General features: G+C 59.1%; 1 protein-coding gene across 5 annotated transcripts in view; it reads right to left on the reverse strand.

Moving 5' to 3' along the window:
* OSBPL5 (oxysterol binding protein like 5) overlaps positions 1 to 13,375 on the reverse strand; it is an 80,085-nt gene extending 66,710 nt beyond the window's left edge. For 2 of the 5 annotated variants that reach the window (XM_025357006.1, XM_025357005.1), the window contains exon 1: positions 11,853 to 11,991. Coding sequence is in view for 1 of the 5 variants with exons in the window: in XM_025357004.1 (XP_025212789.1) it covers positions 13,267 to 13,317 (51 nt within the window). In the remaining 4 variants the exon portion in view is untranslated. Of the gene's footprint in view, positions 1 to 11,852; positions 11,992 to 13,266 lie in introns of those variants that run through there. The other 3 variants (XM_025357004.1, XM_025357007.1, XM_025357008.1) reach the window with 3 other exon arrangements.
* Positions 13,376 to 14,461: the final 1,086 nt, after the last annotated feature.

Raw genomic sequence — 14,461 nt, forward strand, 5'->3', positions numbered from 1 at the left:
TTATAGTGACACAAGTCAGCAGGAAGAAGGTTCCAGTGTCTCTCATGTAGACCTCAAGGTTGCACGTAATGCATTTTGGGATATGCACGGAACAGCGCAAATGTGTGTAAAGATCTGAGCCTCCGTGGGATAAGCTGCTCTTGTGTGGGAAAGCTCGCTCTAGCCTGAAGATGTGGCTCACTGAGGTCACAAATTCCCGGGGCTATTCCTGTTCCAGCAAGCTGCGGGGGGCTGATGACGCCAGCACCATCGCTAGGGCTGAGACCCAGGAATAATGAATGGCCACAGCCAGGAGAACAGGCGCCCACCAGAGACAAACAGCATGTTCCTTGCACATTCAAAGCAGACACAGTTTAAAAATAATGAACAGGGCGGGAGGACAGTTATTCGCCTGCGGTCATTCGTTAAACCTCAGTTTAAAAACTGACCACAGGCTCAAGCTGCCGGGAAGCAGCGGCCCACGTTGGCACGACTCCCGAGCGGCCCACCAGGCCCGGCTGTGAGTGACGGGTGGGTGTCCGCAACGGCTGCTCGGGAGAAGTCTTTCGTTTTCGTTTTCTTTTTTGCTGCATGTGGAGTTCTCGTCGGAGCTCTGGACAGCAGAAGCTCCATATAGGTGAAGCCCAGATAAGGTGGCTGCAGCTGGGAGCCCCGGGGTTACCGGCTCCCCGACAGTGCTGCCGACACTGCGCACACAGCAGGGAGCCCCAGGGCAGGCCCGCAGCCCCTGAGGAAGGTCTGTGCCCGGGAAATACACGGCATTCACACCGCCGCTGGTGTGTGGCCCCTTATCCGCCCACCCTGGGAGGAAAGGCCCCGTGTGGTGTCCAGAGGGCTGCTGCAGGAGGTGTTTGCTGAACTGGAGGGCAACGGCGAAGGGGCGGCTGACACACTCCAGCCCGCAGATGCTGGCCCAGGATGCTGGGACCTGGAGAGCACGGCCCTGCGTGCAGCACCTGCCAGTGAGTGGCAGGATGCGTCGTAGAGGGCTTGCTGACCCCACACACACCGAGAGACCCGCATCCCGGCCTCCCCGCCCACTCTGCCGGTGGGACAGAGTGGCTGACGGCGTGTGGCCCAGGAGGGGTGAGCCTGGAAGAGTGAGCGTGTTCCTGCTGACGCTTCGTTCACCAAGCAGGGGTCTCTACAGCTCCCCCAGGTTCCAGCTGAGCTGGGGCTCTTGGGAGGGCATAAAACAGTCAAGATTCAAGCAGGTGAAATCTGAGAACACTGCACACACTCAAGGGTGTGGAAAGCCTCTGATCACATCAAAATCTCACTCCCAGCAAACGCTGGGTCCTCACAGGAAATAAAAACAGAACCCACTGACAAGACGCCTGGGGTTAGTCTGGCTGCTCCACTACCCACGGTCACGGGCTAAATTGTGTCCCCCCAATTCATGTGCTGATGTCTTAGTCCCTAGGACCTGAGAAAGTGGCTGTACTTGGAGATGGGGTCTTTAAGGAGCATATTAAATTAAAACAGGTCATGAGGGTGGGCCCTAGTCCAATCTCACTGGTGTCCTTATAAAAAGAGGAGATGGCCGGGCGCGGTGGCTCAAGCCTGTAATCCCAGCACTTTGGGAGGCCGAGGCGGGCGGATCACGAGGTCAGGAGATCGAGACCATCCTGGCTAACATGGTGAAACCCCGTCTCTACTAAAAATACAAAAAACTAGCTGGGCGAGGTGGCGGGCGCCTGTAGTCCCAGCTACTCGGAGGCTGAGGCAGGAGAATGGCCTGAACCTGGGAGGCGGAGCTTGCAGTGAGCCGAGATCGCGCCACTGCACTCCAGCCTGGGTGACACAGCGCGAGACTCCGTCTCAAAAAAAAAAAAAAAAAAAAGAGGAGATGAGGACACAGGCACACAGAGGGATGACCCTGCAAGGACACAGGGAGAAGGTGGTTGCCTGCACGATCAGAGGCGAGGCCTCAGGAGAAACCAGCCCTGCAAGGCCTTGATCTTGGACTTCAGCCTCCAGAACTGAGAGAGAATCAACGTCTGGGCTGCTTAGTGGTGGAAACCCCTGCAAACTCACACACCCGCCCAGGAGGGCCTTCCTAGGACAGACGGACTACAGCACCAGCTTCCTTGGGAAAAGGGGAGTTCTCCCTGGCCACATCGGGAGGTGCCACAGGGCCCCTCCCCAGGAATAATGCCTGGCACAGCCTGGCAGACTCGGGCTCAAATCCTGCCTGGGCCGCTTGCCAGCTGGAGACCTGGGGTGATCCCAAGCACCGAGGGGAGATGGGTACCCTAGCTCTGCCACTCACTCACCTCAGCTCTGCCACTCACTCATCCCAGCTCTGCCACTCACCCCAGCTCTGCCACTCATGTCCCAAGCGGCCGGATGGCTAGGGCAGCAGCCACTATGCCGACAGTTCGCTTCCATTTAACCCAGCTTTGTGGAGGCGCTGCGGGTCTGGGGCTTGGCGGGTATTCCCAAGCCCCGTCTCCCCATCTTTGGCAAGGCCATACACGTGTGGTTTCAGCAAGGAGTTGCAGTGCTGGAACAGGCTGTGAGCAGACCTGCAGAGTCTCGGCCAGACCCCGCCCTTCCTGGACCCTCAGTCTCAGGCTCAAGCCTGTGTTTCTGGTTTTAACTAACAAAATGTGTTGGTCACTGAGAGGCCCCTGGGGGGCCCTGGCAAACATCTTTGTAAGGTGTGTTCCTTGGGGGCCAGGATGCCTCCCGCTGCCCTATGCTGAGGCAGAGTAAGGGGGGGCAGTAGGGATGATTCCCTCTGGGACAAGGGGGCAGGGAAGGCAGCACTGAGCACAGGAGGGACTGGGCCACATCCCGCCGGGCTGCCGACCCCACCCCAGGTCAGTCCCCTAGGGGAGTGCCCTCAGCCGTGCCCAAGGAAACCGGAACGCAGACCTTGCTCCAGGGACAGAATGGAACTACCAGAAAGTCCTTCCAAAGGATGGAAATCCATGTGATTTATGTAGATAAAGCAAGGAAAATGTACAAGGCATATAGAACCACACAGACAAGAAGAGCTTGCAGAGGGCGGTGAACTACTGTTTTTGCGACTTCTCTGTGACTCTAAAACGATCAGAAAGAAGGATGTGAGCAGAACATCCATGGTCACGTGACCTCTGTCTATGTGTGTTTACGGATCCATCCATATATAGTAAAGCCCAAAACTCGCCTGGAAGCGTGAGCCTGGAAACCCAGGATGGCGGCTCTGGGGAAAGAAGGGAGCTCTGGGGCCCTCCCTACACACAACTTGTAGCTGTTGAAAGACGCCTAAAGCAAATACAGCCAGGTGCCAGGACCTTGACAAGGCTGGGGTTGGTTCTGTTATTCTGTATGGTTCCTGTGTTTAGATCTTTCACAGTGAAAGTTTTCATTAATGATAGGCATGATACGAGGTGGCCCCTCCCTGCTCTGAGAGCCCGTGCCACTTCCACACAGGCCTAGGGCCGGCGCTCACGATGAGCTGGCTCATGCTCCCACCACGTCCCGAGGCACCTCCAGGAGGCTGTCCCTGCAATGGCCCATTTCACAGACAAGGAAACCAAGGTCTGGGGCTTTAGGACTTGCCCATGGCCCCACAGGGTGGGGATTCCCACCTGCTTTGCCAACTGCTAGCCCATGTTCTAAGCACTGTGCTCCTGTCCACAAGGTCAGACGGGTCACTCCTCGGGGCCCCCAAGGGCAGCAAACTCCCAGCTCGCACACGTCAGAAAGTGAAGGGCACCTTTACAGGGCGGTGCTTACGGCCCAGGGCACCTGGCTTCACGCACTAATGATCAGAGAGCTGCGTGCCTCTGTGCAAATCACACAGGCCAAACACACAGGACCAGGCTCACAGCCCACGAGGGAGGAAAGCAAGCGGCGCTTCCTGAGCACGTGGGAAAAAGTGGGCCTTGCAGGGCCCAGATCTAAGGGAGTCAGGGCCAGCAGCAGAGAGACCCTGACCAGTAAAAGGATGGCAAGGGGCAGATAAGGAATGAGGCTGGACTTTTGAGAGGTCACCCTGATGAGACAGGGTTCCAGGAGAAGGTGATGTCCCCAAGAGACCCAGGGAGGCCAAGAGGGGTCCTGGGTACCAAGTTAGCTAGCCTAGATGTCATGTGTGCTGCGGGTACTGAGGCAGTGCCCCGATGGAAGCAGGCTTTGCAGGCCTGGGAAGGGCCTGTGCCAAGACAGACGGGGGCAGGAGAGACCCAGCCAGCTTGGCTCCATGACTAGGGTGGCTCCACAGGCCAGCCCTGTGCCCAGCAGGTGGGCGCCACAAGGCCACTTCCTGCCACCCACATCACTTTAGAGTGTGAGCACCCAGCAGCCACAGAGCAGAGACGAAGGCGGCCCCGCCCCCGGCCGGCTGGGGACTGAGTAACTCGTTCTCCTCTGCTCACAGCAACCAGATGAAGGAGAAACTGGTCCAGCCTGCTGGGCTTGCAGCAGCCGGAAGGTTCTTCTGGCTGTTGGTGGGCACCTGCGAGCAGGGAGGGTCTGGGCAGGAAAGAGCCACACAGCTGCACTCGGTGCAGGGCACGAGGGTGGGGATTCCTGATGGCCTCGACCACGGCGGCCACGTGTGTTCAGCAGCACACAAGGGCCAAGCACCCTTGGGTGCTAGTCACCAACAGAGAGCACCTCTGTCCCCCTCTCTCTGGGAGCCTTCGTGGTGCCAGGCTGGGGAGGATGACCCACTGTGGCACTGTAATGGGACAAGAAACCAGGCCCTGTCCTGAAGCGGCCTCAGCCTCAGGTTTCCAGATGGGGCCCACATTCTGACATTTCTAGGTGTTCTTCATGCTCCAAACTCTCCCAGCCTCCTGTGGCCAAGCTGCCTGCCCCGGCCTGCCCTTTGGGGACAGCTGTGCCGTTCCAAGGCAGAATCTAGGTCTCGGAGCGAGAGAGATCTGTGCGTTCCTGCAGGAGCTGGGCCCAAAGTAGAAACCCAGCATGGGCGCTGGAGTGGGCGAGGGTTCCCTTCAAAGCTGGCTGCTCTTTTCCTCTGCCCTAAGGAGATCAGAGGGTGCCATGTGGCAGCACGCGATCCTACAAAGCACAAAGGGCTCTTGGTGCCCACAATGGCACCTGCTTTTCCAATCCGCAGGGCGCTCTTCCTGTCCTGGCCCCAGGATGTGCAAGACAGCAGGGTGGAGCTTTGTGGGAAAGTGGGGCAATCTTGGCAGCATCAGGCCAGTCCACCGCCCCAGGACCAGCCACAGGGACACTCCACATGCAGAAGTTAGACTCATGGAGTGTCAGTGACACATGAGGCCTCTTCCCGGCTGCACACTGGTGCGTGGTCAGTGACACATGAGGCCTCTTCCGAGCTGTGCACTGGTGCATGGTCAGTGACACATGAGGCCTCTTCCGAGCTGTGCACTGGTGCATGGTCAGTGACACATGAGGCCTCTTCTGGGCTGCACACTGGTACAGGAGAGAGGGAGGAGGAAGGACGAGAAAGATTTCCAATCACTCAGTCTCAAACCTTTAAAAATTAGTGGACGCTTCTTTCTGCATAAAACCTGGGGTGCATCCTCAAGATATAAAACAGCTCAAGGCGTAGGAGCAGATGGACAGAAGCCTTTGGAGAAGTTGAGGCCTCGGGAGTGGAGAGGGAGCTCTGGATGTCCAGGTTTCCGTCTCAGTTCCTGCTGGGGTGTTGCTTGTGTGCGGGTGCCTTAGCCCTGCAGGTGTGGGGGTTGGGAGCAAATGTCAGGGATGGGGGTGGCTTAAGACGGAGAAACTGAGGCCCAGCGAGGAGTAGCACCATGACCCTGCCATTCTTGGGGCCCCATTTCCTCCGTCTCAGAGGGGAGCCTGTCAGATGCTGTGAGCCCTTGGACCAGCCACACTCTGAACACAAGGGACAGCAGGGTGAGGGCCCAGGCAAGAGTGCACGGTGTGTGCACCTCGTTAGCCTGAGGCCACAGAGAATGCAACATGAGGGTCGGTTTTTGCCCAGGTATGTTCTTGAGGCTGGCGTGGGGAAGACGTAGAACTCTCAGGTGTCCCTGGGGCTGGGAGATCTCACTACCTCTGGAGCTCATCTTTGAGCATTAACGCTAAGTCCCAGCACCTTGTCCACAGCACCCCAGCCTCAGGCTAACGAGGTCTGGTACCTAACCCACAAAGTGCTCGCTGGTAGGGAGTGTGTGGGCCAGAGACTAAGGCATCCCAGTTCTCCCTGGCCCTGTGCCAGGCCACTCATTGGATCCGCTGCACTCAGGAGCACCATATGCGGTGGTCCCTGCTCTACAGGTAAGGACAACAGCCTCGAAGAGCCCAGGCCAACTGCCTCCCGTGGACTCGCTGCCCCTTCACAGGTCAGGAGTCCCCTGAGACAGCTCAGGGCAGCCTGGGACCAATGCCAAGTTCAGGAGCAGAGGAGAGAGCTAGAGAGGTGGAGGGTCTGCCGGCAGGGACAGGGTCCACCTGGGGAGGGCCAGGGCCACCCAGGACTATCTGAGCCAGGGAGATGGTGGCTGGAGGGTGGAAACCTTTGACTGGCAGCCTATAGGGGTGGGGTAGTGGGTCATGCCAGTCACCCACACAATAGCCGATGCTCACCCAGCACTTGTGTACAAAGACCATCTCGGGACTTCTCACGGGCCAGCCATGAGCCTCACTTTACAGACGGGTAACCAAGGTTTAGGAGGCAAATAAAATCTGCTGACCCTGGCACCTGGGGTGAAGAATTCCAGCTGCATCTTCCTCGGCTAGGCCTTCTGATCAGATCCCAGGCGGTGCCTGCCACCATCACCACCATCAGTCTCTTAGGCCCGGGCCCCTCCCTGGCCTGGCCCCGCCAGCCCTCCAGAACAGGGTCACATGTCCCGCCCTGGTGCCTGCTGGCTGTGGCTTGAATTTTGCTAAATTTGGGTGACTTCCTAAGGCAGCAGGGGGTGGGGTGGGGGTAAGGCTCACTCATCCTGTAAGAAGGGCACCTAGCCTTCCTGCCCGACGGGCCAGCGTCTCCCTCTGGCCAATGTGGGGAGCCTCCCTAGAGTGCTCCCCTCCCGCCCAGGACCAGGAGCTGCCCCAAAGCAGCACAGTCCAGCAAGCAGGACACCAGGACCCTTTAAGCGACCCGACTACTGCACCGTATTCACCGCAATAGGCGGGCATGAGCGGGACGCACTGCTGCCAGAGTCCCAGCCCTTTAAGCGACTCACACTCCCTGCGTCACATTCACCCTAATAGGCAGGCATACAAATGCCTTTGCCTGGAGCCGCAGCCCAGCGAATAGGACCTACAGTGGCGCGCCCTTTAGTTGACTCTCTGTCTTATTCGCTGCAATAGCTAGACATGAGAAATTCCGCTGGCTGCCAGGAACGGGCGCGGAGATGCGGACGCCCCGCCCCAACACCACGCCTTCTTCTGCTGACTATCCCCAAAGGCCCCTTTAAATGACAACCCTCCCGCCCCCACACCCACACCGAGCGCCGTATTCACCCCAATAGCACATCAATACCTCCGCAGCGCCGGGCCACTGAGTGCTCCCTCCCCTGGCCAAGGAAGGCCCTTCCCCAAGAGGAAGCAGCTGAGAATGGGCCAGCGAGAGAAGGGACAAAGGAACGGGCGACAGAGCGCCCTCTGTGCTGTCCCCGAGCGCCTGGAGGCCCGTTCCCTCCTTGCTCAGAAGCACAGGGCACTTCCCAAGGGGCCATCCATAGCCGGCAGTCAGGGGCCAGCTGTCTCCAAGCCGGGGTGGTGCTTCTGCTCTGCCAGGTACAGCAGGGCTTACTATAGGTTTGCAAACTCCCCTGGCCTTGGATGAAGGGAAGGCGACCCCAGGCTGGTCACAACGGCAGCCTGACCAGCTGCCTGCCGAGGTGGGGTATCCCCCACATCTCCTCCCTATTTCCCACTTAAACTCCCGAAGAATGTACATAGTCAGAGGGAATACTGTTCAGGTGTTGAGCCTCATCTTTCCCCTTCATCCTTCTCTTCGTGTCACCAGGGTCACAGGGGATCCACGGGCCAGTTAAGTCCATCTGCATTCACCAAATAAAATATTAGGCACCCCGAGGAGGTGAGACACCCTAAGGGCTCCATTCCTAAATCAGAGATGATGGGACCCTGGGAAGAGTCAAACACACACTCTTGTCCTCGCCATCCTAGGGCATGGAGGAAATGAGCTGGGCACGTCCCACACCAGTCGATGCTGCTGAAACCAGGACATGGTGGGTGGGACTTGCTAGATGGGGGCAGCCAGTCTCAACCTACTGACCTCCCTGGGATGAGACAGTATGCTGGCTTTCCACATGTGCCTCACTTAACCATAGAGCACCTACTGTGTGCCAGCCCCTGGGAAGAGAGCCCGGAGCAGACTTGCAGGCAACCGTGCACGGGGACAGATGCCACGCAGCAGCGGCGCCCACCATGGACCTGGCTTGGCTCAATCGCTTTCTCCATAGGAAGCCATTCAATTAAACAAACAAGATCATTTCAGTATAAATAAAGAGAAAACAACACACACAGCTGAGAACTGCTTTGGAATGGATATCGTGTCAGGAACAGAGACTCTCTCAGGGGAGGCGGCGTCCGAGCTGGGACCTGAATTAGATGGAGCCCACCAAGTGTAGATCCAAGGAGGGGCCAAAAACAGAGGCACAGCCAGTGCGAAGGCCCTGAAGTAAGAAGCCAGGGCTGAGGCTGGACCCCTGGGAGCAAGGAGGAGAGAGGGAGGGGAGGGAAGGGGGAGAGGAGGACATGGGAAGGGAGGCGGAGTGGAGGGGTGTCCAGGGCCTGTGGGGTCTGGAAAGGGGTCAGGACTTACTGAGTGAGACCCATGGCAAATCTCATGGGTAAGAGGCAAACTACATGAAGTGGTTTATCTTTTTAAACACCGTGCTGGCTGCTGGCTGGAGAAGGGCTAGGAAGGCCATGAAAGGGGAACCTTGCAGGTAGCTGATGTGGAGCTCCAGGCAAGAGCTGGTAGGGCCAGGAGGGGAGTGGAGGCCAGCCCTGGAGGGAGCAGCCGGATGTGAGGCGGGCTGGGAGGCCAAGCAAAGCATTTGCTTTCAGCCTGGGTGGCTCTGAGATTTGCAACAAAGGTCCTCTAGGAATTCTAGATCCCTCTAAGCCGGCCAAAAAGGCTCATGTCCCATCCCCTCCCCATCTCCCACCTCAAGCCCTGGTCCTGAGGACACAGCTGGTGCCCAGGGCTCCATTTAGTGTAGATGCCAGCACAAGGCAACCTCACACCCTCGTGGACATGATCCCAGAGGCCCTGGCTCAGAACAACTGTGATGCTAAGAGAATGACGCGGTCCTCAGTCCAAGTCCTTTGTACTCGACCGCCAACCCTACCACCCTCTGCAGCAGCTTCTCTATCTGCCCATACATCTCCACGGGAAAGGTGACCCAGCCGTGGCCAAGACCCAGCCACCAAGGCCCCAAAACCCTTAAAAATCTTGACCAGCCCAGGAGCCCCATCCTCAGGCTGTCAGTTGCCTCCTCAAGCTGCAGGCTCGGTAGGTAAGTCATCAAGCAAAGCTGGCATCAAGAACAATATTCTTTTCCTTTGTGCCGGTCACAAACAGCACGAGGACATCCAGGGCAGCACGTCTGTCCCTGTTGGGAGGCCAGTGGCCCTCATCTGCACCACCCAACATCTACTCCCCAGCACACCAGTGTGCTCCCTGGGCTGCCCTGCCAACCCTGCAAGCAGTGAGCACTTCTACCCACCTGGCCCTTGGGCTCCACAAGGGGAGCTGCACCTGACGGCTCCCTCCCTGACAGCTCCCTTCCTATCAAAATGACCGGGATCCTTTTGGCACGATGCACCCCTGGGCCTCGGCCCCTCTACAACCCCCTGTCCAGGAGGTCAGAGCTTCCAGCTCCCCAGGCCTCTCTGGGAGAACCCTGAGCTGGGTCCACAACATTTCTTAGCTGCGGTCACAGACTCAGATTCACCTGTCCCTTGAACAATAAATGGGAACGGGGTGGGATGCACCTTCTGTCATCTTAGGTAAGTTCTCCACCTGCATGCTGTGCCTGTATGTGTGCAAACGCGTGAGGGCTTAATCACAGAATCAGCAGAGAGCACCAGTCCCCAAAACACAGCTGTCAGAGACACACACAGCCCTTCCACCCGCCGGCTTGTCACGGAGTGTTTCTCCCTCCCCCAAGCGTTACATGTCAGATTGCTATCAGAGCTCAGAGCAAGGCCAAGATTTCAGGAGAGAAACTGATACCAGGCATTCTCAGCACAGTAAATACAACCCTGGGCGGGGGCGGGGCAGGGGTTCCTGCATTCGCATTCTGTGAAGAGCTGAAAGCAGTCCTTTGAAGAACTTGGCCTATTCATGGCCCAATCTGGACCCAGAAAGGAGCCTCCACTGGACATGCAGGGTGGCTGTCCAGGGATCAACATCTGCAGGGCAGCCTCTCCAAGACCAGGCCCAGGACTGCGGGTCAGAGGCTCCTCATCCGGCCCATCTGCTGTGTCACCTTTCCTAAACACCGCCTGGCAAGACAGACACACGCAGTGCCTGCCTCCTGGGCACCCCGGGCCAGCCCCACACGCGTGCAGGCAGACAATAGGATCTGCAGTTCTGGAGCCTGAGGCCTGAAGGGAACAGCCGGGCACCTGACGGCACCCCAGGTTGCCCCAGACCTGCCTGATGCCTGCAAAGCCCCCTCTCACCTGGCAGGTTCAAGGAACAGCAAGGCCCCTGTGTAACAAGGAGGTGGGATAAAAACGTGCAGAGGGGCCTTACTCTTGGGGGTGGGGGGCAGGGTTTCTGTTCAGTCCGGGATCTGGATCAGCCCTGGTGCAGGCAGACCTAAAAGCACCTACCTAGGATCCCAAAGGCTGGCCCACTTCTCTAGAGTTTGGGAGGCTGTATCAGGTGGGGTGGGACCCTTACAGAAGTCTGCCTGTAAAAGGCACCTTGAAGAGACTGGGGCAGACACACAGAGGGGAGCAAGTTACCAAATAGCAAGACACGAAATCCACCCAGCAGGGCAGACCCGCTCAGCCCTAGGATGAGGGGAGGGGCAGTGGGCTCAGCCCAGGGATGAGAGAGGGGCAGGTAAGCCCACCCTCCATACCCCCAGGAGTCACCCCAAACCCTAACTCCAGCTGGCTTCTGACAGCAGGCGGCCCAGAGGTCTGGGTGGGGGTCGGGGCGGTGCCTGGGAAGCCCAGGACAGGCCTGTTGCCCGGGGGGCTGCTGACTCCAGCCTCCTTCCTGCCTGCCCCACCCTCCCGCACCCCGCTCCCCGGGAGGAATCTTCAAGTGCACCAGACCCTCTCGAGGACTCAGGCACCTCAACAATCCCCGAGGCTCCATATCTTCAGGGGGTCAGTGCCCCAGAGATGGGGACTGTGGGCAAGGGTCCTTCCCTAGCCTTGTAATCCAGGCAGCCCTTGACTCTGCGGACTCAGACACAGCCGCCCTCCCAAGCCCGCAGCTGGGACGCCAGACTCAGATCCCAGACCCCACGCAGGCTCCTTGGAGCCCGCGTCGGCCGAGCTGGGGACACAGACCCCCGCACTGGCCAGGGTCTGGGCGGTCAGACCCAGCCACCCTCCCTGGCGGTCCCGTCTCCTTTAAGCCCCACCAAGTGGGGAGAGCTGTGCTGGGCGCGCCGCTTCCCATTCGCGGGCCCCACCCGCCCCAACCCACCAGGCGCCGACCCGCCCTGACCCGGGGCGCCCCCAGGCTCCCCCGCGCACGACCGGCCCCGGCGCGGCTCCCCGCACTGGCCACTGCCACGGTCCGCGGGGCTGCGGCGCGGGCTCCCGGATCCCTTCGGCCGGCCCCCCGCGGCCCCCGGTTCGCTCCGGCCCTGCCCGGCCGGGCCCTCCGGGTCCTTCCCAGTCCGCCATCCCCCCGCCGTCCCCCGCTGCCCCCCGGGCCGCCGCGCTCCTACCTCCTACCGTGCCGCGAGCTCGGTGCTCCGGGACGGCCGGGCGCGCGGGGGCTCCGCTGGCGGCGCGGGCCCGGCTGCAGGAAATGCCAGCAGATGGTCCCTCCGCGCGAGGCGGAGCGAGGGCGCGGCGGAGGGAGGAGGCCCAGGGAGCCCGGAGGCGGGAGGAGGAGGCGCGGCGGCCGCAAAACCCGGGCCGAATCGCCGCGCGGAGCGGGCGCCGCCCAGGGGCTCCCCCACCACCGGCTGCCGCTTCTCCTCGCCCCCCAACCCCGCGCGCTCTCCGGGGCTCACACTCACCTGGGCGGCCAGAGGTCGGGACACTCCGCTGAAAATGGCCAGAAGGCTTGGCGGGGTGGGCAGTGGTGAGTGGGGTCAGCTTAGTGGGGTTCTCCAATTTAGGGGTGCAGGCCCCCAGCCCACCCTAGCCAGAGTGTGAGGCGCCTCCTCTCCCTCTCTGAACCCAAGAAACTGTCGCCGTTTCTCCCCATCTCAGGAACCATCAGAACACAAGAGGAGCCCCAGACATCTAAGACTATTGTCCTTGCCCCTTACGTGCTAAGAAGGACCCTCAGTCACACTCTGTTTCTAACTGTACGTCTTTCTCAGGACCCTTTTGACAAGAACCTACCCTCATGTGCATTTCTTCCTGTGTTTCCTCCTCACTTTTTTCTACCCCCCAGAGACCCTTTTAGACCCCTCAGTTCTCTTATATATAAAATACATTCTAATTCCCCTAAACAGCATCCCGAGTGAGAGCTGAGAAGCCCTCCCCTGGCCCCCGGCTCTCTGCCTGTAGACCCTGAATTGGGTGTGAGCCCAGGGTTGGCCCCAAGGTTTGCAGCCGTAGTATACAAGCCTAAGGTGCCCTGCAGATCCTTCCTATGGTATGCCCCCAAATATCAGAAAAACTGGGAGCTGGGCTCTGGCATCCCCAGATGTAGGTAGACCCAAGAAGGCGCCTAGCCTTTTCCACGCAGAACCTTAAAAGGGACAGAACTGACCCTCCGCAGAGAGCCCCGGGCTCCTCCCCGCGCGGAACTGCCACTGACACGCGTGTTTCCACGGTTTCACGCTGCAGGTGCATTCGGGAGGCCCTAAGCCTGGCTATCATGGGCGTGTGCAAGACCTCCCAGCAGGGCTGCGGAGGGCGAGCCGCCCAGGAAGGCTCCTTCCAGCACCTGAAGGGGGAGTAGCACAGCATGCAGGTGCTCTGCTCACAACAAGCCAGACCCCTTCTCCTCTCAGCCCTGGCCTCGCCCACCCCATTAGACAAGTTGGTGGGTATCCTCCTGTGGATAGCAGCACCAGCCCCTTGTGCGCCGATCACAGGAACCCACGGCTTATGGAGGTGAGTTGGTTACTCGGACTTGCCCTAAACTTACCCCCAGGGCTAGCCTTGCCATTCCATAGTCACCTTGTGAGGTCTTGGGATGCAGAACTGCTCAGTCAAGATGCTCAGGGCCATGGTGGGTCCCTGCCCCGCGTGGCCTGTGGCAGGTGGCCTCTGCCTCTCCAGGAGAGGGTCTGTGCAGCCGGGATCCACAGACACCTGCTGGGTTTGCTCTTTGAAGACTCCGCCCAAAGCTGGGGTGCTGCTGCCTGGTAAATTGCTGGTTGCTGGGGCCAATCCAAAGGGAATTAGGGAAGAAAACAAAGCCCCTATCCCTAGGGCAGAGGTCTCGGGGCGAAGCATGGAAGGTTGCCAGGTGCTTGATGCTGGCTGTCTGGGGCCTGGGTTTCATGAAATGACACTGCTGAGGGCAGAGGTCAAAAGTCAAAGAGGCACCTGACGGGGTGGGGAAAGGGGCCATAGATGACAGCAGGGTGGGGCTGGGGCGGAGCAGGACGAGGGTTGAGCCTCTCACTGGGTTGAGTGTGACAGCCAGATGACCACACAAGAAATGAAGAACACGCCACCTGCCAGGCTGAGCGACAGGTGTCAGGTGTCTGCCCTGCTTCCCAGCAGGGTCTGCATTTTTCCAGAAAGCCCCATTTCCAGCCTCTTGCCTGGTTTTGGAGAGGCAGTGAGCCGAAGAGGTTGCCCCCAACAAGAGGTAGGTCTGAATCCTGCTGCTGCCAGAAAGAAGTTCTATCACCAGGCAGTGGCTTGTTCCTCCCGGGCCCCCGCTTCCTCTCCTGTCAGATGGACACAGCATCTGTGCCTGGTGGTCAGCGCAGGAAATGAGGGCATGAGAATTCTCAGAGATGGGCAGAGCCAGGTGCCAACGGCACCAGCTTTAGGGGGGCACGCCCAATAGGCCCCACCATCCAGGAGCCCTTAAGCAAGTTTGTGCAACTGGCTGTGCCTCAGTTTCCTCATCTGCAAATGGCAATGATGACCAGAGCAGTTTCCGCTGCATGAGCTTCCATGAGTCCCCCGTGGGCCAACAGACTTTGCAAGTGCTGGCTGTTGGTGGGCATTGGGGACCATGAGTGAACTATGGGAAGGAACGGCTTGCAGCGCCCAGCTGGTTAGTTTGGAATTTATGGTAATTCAGACAAATATGTCTGTGATAAGTAAGAATTTTTAAAATACTTTGCAAGCAGAGTGCAATTTAAAATCAGGGCAGTTCCAATCCAAGTCTCCAGAATGGCAGTTCTCTGCTAGG

The sequence above is a fragment of the Theropithecus gelada genome, chromosome 14 (genome assembly GCF_003255815.1).
Source record: "Theropithecus gelada isolate Dixy chromosome 14, Tgel_1.0, whole genome shotgun sequence".
In the NCBI taxonomy this organism is placed as follows: domain Eukaryota; kingdom Metazoa; phylum Chordata; class Mammalia; order Primates; family Cercopithecidae; genus Theropithecus; species Theropithecus gelada.